The 8,515-nt window shown below is 42.8% G+C and overlaps 1 protein-coding gene across 1 annotated transcript; it reads left to right on the plus strand.

Annotated features, from left to right (window-relative positions):
• Positions 1–47: 47 nt before the first annotated feature.
• tmem54b (transmembrane protein 54b) lies at positions 48–8,265 on the plus strand (the record flags this gene model as incomplete). The annotated part of the gene is made up of 6 exons (XM_083899609.1): positions 48–128; positions 1,700–1,896; positions 3,148–3,207; positions 4,674–4,865; positions 6,284–6,430; positions 7,924–8,265. The coding sequence occupies exons 1-6, from the start codon at positions 116–118 to the stop codon at positions 8,263–8,265; spliced, it is 951 nt and encodes a 316-aa protein (XP_083755735.1). The 5' UTR covers positions 48–115.
• Positions 8,266–8,515: the final 250 nt, after the last annotated feature.

The raw sequence follows: 8,515 nt of genomic DNA on the forward strand, positions 1-8,515 counted from the left end.
CACCTGTGTGTATGTGTGCGTGTGTGACTGACAGGTTTATCAAGCTCGGAGGAGAAAGAAAGTCCACGCTGAAGACACGAACCGTGGACTTTAAACGGATGGTGACTTGACAGCCATGCCTGGCACAGGTAACCGACTCACCTGAGCACTTTAATTCATGTGTGAAAACCCGTGCACCTGTGTTTGTGTCACAGTTTGTTTGTTTTTTTGTTGTTGATTTGTTTGTTTGTTCGGGTGTGGTAGCGCGCGCTGAGGCTCACGAGCCACCAGCACTGTGGAGATGATGATGATGAGCTCGTGCTCACTCCTTTGGTGTTTTTTGGTGATTTAAACCGTTTTTTGTGCATATTTGACGGTCAAAGTGACGGTGCTTAACAATAACAACACGTTTGTTTGATTATTGGTCCTGATAGTTTACTTAATATTGATATAATGTGTAAATTCTCACTTTTTTAGCACCAACATCACTTTGTACCACACTGTTTAAGCTAACAATGTTCAGTTTCCAGAACGTTCCCCAGTTTCTTTGGTCGATGTGGTTTTCCTAACGTTAGTATTTGGTGCTTAACAATAACAAGACGTTTGTTTGTTTATTGTTAATAAATATTGATATCATGTATAAACTATCACTCTTTTAGCACTATCATCACTTTGTACCACACTGTTTAAGCTAACAATGTTCAGTTTCCAGAACGTTCCTCAGGTTCTTTGGTTGATGTGGTATTCCTAACGTTAGTCTTTGGTTGCACAGTTGGTTCCCAATTTGTCTCAACCTTCATATAACTTTTAGAGAACGTTCTCTAAAGGTTCCCAGGGTGTTCCCCTTATGTAACTTTTATACAACCTTCATAAAAACTTATTGACCCCCATTTTTAAAATAACACTTTGGTTTATTTCCATTATCGTCTATGAAATATTAACCACCCATAAAATTATATGTGTGAGTCAGGTTTGTTTGACCAAGTAAAAAGAATGAACTGAATTCCTCGCGTAAAATTGGGTGAATTCGTTGTCTCACACTTTATTTTATTTATCTTCTTATTTGCTTTTATTTTATTACGTTTTCACATACCATTTTCTAGGCGTACCTCACAATACGATACGCCAATGATAATATCACGATACTATTCTGTGAGTATCGCTGTGTCTCGCAAGATACATCGCGATATCTGTCAAACTGAAGAAAACAAAACGTTCTATAAACCTTTAAAGACAATGAAATGTCTCGTTTTAAAAGTTTTGCGTGTCTATTAAAAGTGTCGTTTCACATCACTATCCCATTTGCAGTCAACTTAAGTTTGGCACAGACAAGAGAGTTACTATGAGGAAGTATTTTCCTCCAACTTTAACCCGTCACAAGTTGAGGAAATAATAGAACTTTAAACCCCTTAAGTTATCACTAAAGATATGTATGAACAGGTCAAATTTAGCTCAGATCTCGCCAATAATTGGGATTTTAGTGTTGGTTTTGCCTCATTAATGAGATGAGTTGTGGTCAGTAAAACACGTTTTTTGTTTCAACCTCATTTTTTCCAGTTTGCGCCGCCCGTATTGTAGTTATGTGCTCAGCAGCTAATCATTAATGCAGGTGACATCTTTGTGACCGCTCTCTTCTTCATCTCTGATCGATGCAACGTGATGACGAAACTCCCCCTGAAACCCCACTGCACCTTCTCCTCTTGCCTCCTGCTCTTATCAGGAGTGTGTTGTTCCAGGCTGGAGGAGCCCAAGGCCCTGATGAAGATGGGCCTGTGCATGGTCCTCGTCGGCCACGTCAACTTCCTGCTGGGAGCCCTGGTGCACGGCGTGGTGCTCCGACACATCAACCTGCACAAGCAGGCGCGGGCCATGGAGTACGCCATCTCCAACGTGGTGGCGCTCACCTGTGGCCTGGTGGTGAGTCTGTGACGACGCTTTATAAACACGCCTGAGGTTTTGCCATCGTGAGTCTGTGTCTGCACCACAGGAATTCATAGAATGAATCATTAAATGATGAAGAAATAGAATAATTTAGGCAACATTGTCATTTAAGAGAGCGATTCAAATACATGTGCTATGATACTTTTTTTTTTTTTTTGAGTAGTGATTCATTCATTTTTTATTTAAATTAAATTTGGAATCACTGTTGACCTTCAAATATTATACATGTCATACAACAGCAGGTCGATCCTCTGTTTAATTTGTGTTTGTTTGTTTGAGGATGTATGAATGTGAGAAACCACCACCCGCTCGTCGCTGTGTTTGCTCAGGCGCCAAGAACAAACATTTTTGACGTATCCAATTAAGTGAATTTGTCACACACACACACATGCCAGGTGCCTCAGTTAAATGCCTGGTTATGAGTTAGATTTGAAATACAGGAAAATGTCAGAAAATGTTGTTTTTCAAACCTGGAAAGTATGATGTTCTCAAATGATTTGTCCACAAACCAAACATGTTGACTTTTAATGATTTCTTTGAACATATTCACATTTAAGAAGCTGAAAAATCCGATTTAATAATGAAAACAATCCTCAAACTGATTAACAGAGCATTGAAAACAATCTCTGGGACTATATATATATATATATATATGTAGTAAACAAAGATGTAAAATAAAAGTATTATTGGACATAGATCTGTGTGTCACCTCAGTGATCAAGCTTTTGATAAAAATATAATGTAAGCATTTCAGAAACACCCGTTTAAGTCTCCAGGTACAAGTATGAGGATGCAGTGAAGAAATAACAACAAAGCTGCTCTGTTTAACCAACTCATAACTTCACATGTTCGTGTCTCCAGTCTGGTGACGCACTGGTCCACGTCGATGCATTTCTATCTTTTGTACAGTATTAAACCTCCTGAAAAGCTATATTTAAAAGAATATGTGATCTATATTTGTATTTCAGACTCATGAATCAAACTCAAGTCTCTTTTCCCGTCGCGACTGTGTCAGACTTGACAAAAACAACTTTTTAAAAAGCCACACGGATACATATTTGAAATGCTTGTGATCGGCAGCTGTTGACAGACGCCGTGGTGTGACTCTGCCTCTGAATGTGCTAATGGTTGAATTTCTCTGAATTCTTTTGTTGTTTGTTTTGTATTATATATATCTGTCATTGCTCTCTCAGCTGCGTATTGAATACTGTTTTGTTGTCTCTGTAGGGAATAGTTGTCGGCATCGTGGCCATCGTCCTGTCTAAAAACAAGAGGAGCAGAATTCTGGTTCGTATGCGTACTCTCTTATATCTATTTGTAACCCGTTTACCCGCACATGCACTCGTTTTCTCTTTACCTTACACCCAATTTGCTTTATTAGTCTCATCACAAGGACATAACGAGCCTCCAGTCTCTTGTCTTTACGCCTCCCTGATACCAGTCACGTAGCATGGCTTTCCCTCTGTTTATTCAGTCAGCTGTCACCTTCTTCTCAGACGAGACTGACGAGGCAGTGATCTGAACGAGTTAGCAGCCAAAAACCACTCCCAGTTTGGCTTTTGTTGCCGCGAGCAGCTGAGGATCGGGCAGGGCAGGGCAGACGAGCTGCAGGTTCACCTCCTCATCTGTCTCTTTGTGGCCTTCTTTCATGCACAACATTCCTCCTTTTGTATTATTATTAATACTGTTGGGCCGGAGCTGCTAATCTCTGGGAAAAGCTTGGCTTTTTCTACCGTTATCGGGTTTCGATTAAATGCCCAATCATCACAACGAGGCCACGTTATGTGGACTTTCTGTGTCCACGTCTCGCCTTCTGTAAACTCCGTAAACAATGGCTTTAGCGTTTTATCGCGAATCATGAATCACTGATAGCTTTCACATGCAGAGAGTTTAGTTAAGGCTCGGTTAAAGTCACATCCAAGTCCCGCTGCGTCATGAAGAGAAGTCAAATTTAAATAGTTCACTCTTTCCTTTCAAAGAACTCTATAAAGCAAGATCCTTATTGTAAGGCAATTTTTAATATAAAGTTGATTATGCACACTTGTATATAGAGCTGCAACTAACAATTATTTTCCTAATCGATTAATCTGTCGATTATTTTCTCGATGAATCGTTTGGTCCGTAAAATGGCAGAAAATGTTAAAAAAACGTTGATCAGTGTTCGTCAAACCTGGAAATTCTGATGTTCTCGAATGTCTTCGTTTTGTCCACAAACCAAAGCGATTCAGTTTTAATGATTTCTTTGTTCATGTGGAGCAAAGAAACCAAGAAAATATTCACATTTAAGAAGCTGAAACAATCAGAAATCTTGTTTTAATAATGAAAAAATGCTTCAAATCGATTATCGATTATCAAAATAGTTGGCGATTAATTTAGTAATCGATTAATAATCGATTAATCGTTTCAGCTCTACTTGTATACAAGTATACCTAGAGTGCAGGTAGTACAGTATATTCACTATGTGCCAATAAACTCTCCTTTATGTTAGGAGATCGACCTTTTTAAGATAAATATCTTTAAATCAAACGGTTAAGTCGTATATTTAAGTTTTTTTTTTATATTGTGTGACCAATGTAAGAATAATAAAGTAATTATCAGACTTGTTGCTGGTTGGTTTTATGGAGACTAACCGCAAACTTAAAGTACGAGTTCATAGTGAATTTAACAAATGTTCTGTTGCACTTCAGCGATAATCCCCGTTTCCTCATGAACAAATTGTTAGATTGTCTTTCTTTCCTCGCTCTTTCTCGCAGACGTGGACTCTTTTCGTGGTCAGTTTGATCGCGGCGCTCATGGCCGCAGCGTCGGCCGTCGGACTCGTCGTGTCGGTGGTGAGGGCCATCATCCACGGTGGGCGGAGCCTCCTGACTCACTGCCGCTTCCCCGACGCCATTGGCTACTCCAGCATCACCAACGAGTGCCCTTTTGACCCCACGCGTATCTATGTGAGTGTAACTGTGTGTGTGTGTGTGTGTGTACAGTGTGTGTGAAAAGGTGGAATTTGAACGTGAGGGTTTTCATATCTGACTCGATTTTGACCACAGGCACAATGAACTTTCGATTTTCGACGACACGTGACTTTAGAGTATAAACAGTGTGTATAACACCGTGTGTGTGTGTTGTTTTGTGGGTTAGGGTGTTTTTTTTGTGCGCCTTTGAGCCGGGAGTTGCTACAAAATCTTGTTGTGTTCTCATAATGAGAATAAACACTCTGGATTCTTCTTGATGCTGAACAAAAGTATAATATCAAACATGCTTAATACTTAAAGGTGCATTATGTAATAAATCTATAGCAACCGGCCATATAATCCTCCTAATATGTCACAGAGACTCAGGAATAATGTTCATATAACAAACTGAACTCACCAACAACAACAGTACAGACAAAATATTTGCATTAAAAAAATGCTGTTTGTAAGATGTACGATGTTTTGGCGTCATGTGGCGCCACCTACCGCCGTCTACCAATCATTGCAGTCAGTAGAGTCTCAGCTGCCGAGCAACCACGGGTTGCCAGTTGCGTCAAAAAACGAAACCTAAAAGACCTCTGTGTTTTGAATTTGAGTGTAGTAACCGCTTTTGGCCACATTCTTACATATGTCACCTTTTTAACAGACTCTGATGTCTGTTAAAACCCCACACACAAGTTAACGGGATTATTTGGCCAGATAATCTGTTCAAATCAGCCAAAAATCAATCTGAAGATACCCACGATTGTCCTCGTATCTGCTTTCAAGTACATCCATGCATTATAATAATGCAAATTAAATACACATGAACTGCTGTTGAATGTTGAATTTATGAGATTTAACGTCATTGTTGTGATTCCTACTCCAGGGAACGTCAAATTAACACATATATTAAAGCCGAGCGTCCGTTGCCTGGTGGTTTCCCATCACTCCATCTTCTATCCTCGCCTCATGTGCTGGTTTTCTGCCCCTGCTGCACCTCCTGCCTCCTCTCAGGGTCTTTTGAAATCCTCTCCCTGTTGTTGCTCGTCTTTGCCTGTTCTCACCCCAGGTTCCCCACAGCGATCAAAGGCAGCTTTATGATGTTTCCTTGTGAATTCCCCCGGAGCACTTTTTTTTGTTACTCTGGTACACTGCTGCTCGCCATGTTCCCTGCTGTGTTTATTGCATCACTACAGAAGAATATGGTTCTGCATCGCGTCATTACCCACTCTCGTATCTCCATCTGCGTGAGGCCGTGGAGTGCTCTTGCCTTTAAATTGTGTTTTGGATGGTTGCTGCTGCTGCTGCTGCTGCTGCCGCTGCTGCTGCTGCCGCTGCTGCTGCTGCCGCTGCTGCTGCTGCTGCTGCTGCTGCTGCTGCTGCTGCTGACTAACACACCTGTCTCTCCTCAGAGCACCACTCTGATCCTGTGGCTTCCTCTGATCGTGACCTGCGTCGTCCAGACGGTGTTTTGTGGCCAGTGCTTTGCCGTCTGCGTCAGATTCCTGCGTCTGCCCTGCTGCGCCAACAGGAAAACACCCAAAGACTACGGCAGAGCGGTGAGACGCTGAGCCGGCTTTTAAATATGGAAATGGTTTGGCTCTTTTGTTGATGATGTCGTCATTATTGCCTCTGGTTTCAGTAAACAGACAATACTTTTATATGCGTAACAGGGGCGAGGCAAACTGACAGGGTTTTGTTGAGCAGTAGAATTCACTTTGTCGTGTTTACAGTCAAACTTCCAACCTTCACCAGCACAATGTTGCTGTTGCCTCCGTCTGTGTTGACATAAGAAATAATCACTTCCTGTGTGCAGCAACAAGAGATCTAAGAGTGAGTCCTTTTTAAACTTGTTGGTTTTCGGCTCCGCTAACCTACATGCCGGTGTGTCCGTGGACAAGACACTGAACCCCCGCTTTGCTAAAGCAGCTTCGTGTGGTCATCAAGGCTAGAAAGGGCCGCTATATAAATACAGACCATTTAGCATTTAGCAAAGTTCCTGTTGGGGCTCTAGTTTACCATGAAATGAGCCCACGTTCACACCAAAGGTTCGACTGCGCTTAAGTTTTTAGCTTTCAGCTTCTACAAGCTTTCCTTCTGTTCACTCTCCTGGAATTCAGGAAACCACCAGACATTTTGTCTTTTCAAGAAACCACTGCATGTTCTCTGTGTCCATTGTATTTACATTTCTTGACGTAAAGTCGGCTAGAGCTCGAGCTACACTTAGGGATGCACCGATCCACTTTTTTTCACTTCGCGTTTTAAAGCGGTGACGGCTGTGATTATGCCGGCTGCAGCAGAGCTGAACTTCCTGGTCAATCAGGCTCGCCTGCTAGCTGTGCTGTAAACTGTGGAGTGGATTTCCCGAATGGAGTCGTGCATCATTACTCCGCGTCTCATTGAGACACGCCTCAGTTTGGGAAATCCATTCCATGTTTTTGCAGTCCGTTATCAGAGACATTTCAGTAGACATTAATGCACAGACGGATCGGATCGGACATTTCTACAGTTGTATCGGAAATATCCGATCCGTCAATTACGTCTGTATCGGAACAGGATACTGGATCGGATCGGCCCCATCCCTAGCTACACTCTATGACTTTGTTCGTTCAGAGCGAGCCGTTTATCGCGGCTCATCCGACGCTAGTTTCTTCTCGTAAAACCAGTAGAAGCTCAGATTCAGTTGCTCACACAATATAGGTTTTGAGCGAGAAGACGATTGGATAAATGCAACAAAAAACACCACTTCCGGGGAAGCTCGTCATCTCTGGGAGTCAATGGAGCAGTGGGCGGGGCCCCGCTATGATTTGGAACAGTCTGAAAGTTGGAACCACATTTTGATTGACAGCGTTGTAGAAATATACATGACATAGGAGTTTGTGAGCAAAAAACTCAGCCGGTTTTGTGTTATTAGCTCGGCATTTCCTTAATCCGGATTTACCTAATTTTGTTGTCTCTTTGGTTGCAGGGCTTTGGTTGTGAATGTAAAGGACGTGTTTATAATTAGACACTTCATTTGAAGAGAATTAAAGTACCGTCTGTTTTTGTGTAGATCAACGTGGTCCGGCCTACTGAGATCGCCGCCCCCTCTCGCTATTCCGAACCGCCGAGACGCAGCAACGCACCTCCGTCGCTCTACACTGAACCTCTGGTACGAAGCGCCGCGCCTCCCAGACAACAGCATCAGCAGCAGCAGCAGCAGCAGAGACCTCTTCCCCCTCCACGTCTGCACCGGAGTCTCCCGCCCGCCGAGCGACGTCCTCTTCACCCGCCGCCGCCGCCGCACAGAGAGCGCTCCGGCAGAGACTCGAGGCCCAGCAGCCAGCAGAGCGCGCCAGAGCAACACCAGCTGCTGGAGAGAGGTACGCTGGAGAGGTCCAGCTTCTGGATTTAGCCGGATTTAGAGCGTCTGAAGGACAAACGGCTAGCTCTCAAATATCACCCGCAGCCCTGTTTTCAGTGAACCTTGAACCGGATGCATTTACAGTGTGTATGAAGTCAGTGATGTGAATGTGTGCACGTGTGTGTGTGTCTGTTTTTGTAGTGTTTTGTGTGCTTCCATTTTTCATTACAAGACAGAAAGTTGATGCAAATCCTCTACAATGAGTAATCGGGTGTAGTTAGGCCATGGTTTATTTGATTAA

This window comes from Microchirus variegatus (genome assembly GCF_963457635.1).
Source record: "Microchirus variegatus genome assembly, chromosome: 13".
Lineage (NCBI taxonomy): Eukaryota > Metazoa > Chordata > Actinopteri > Pleuronectiformes > Soleidae > Microchirus > Microchirus variegatus.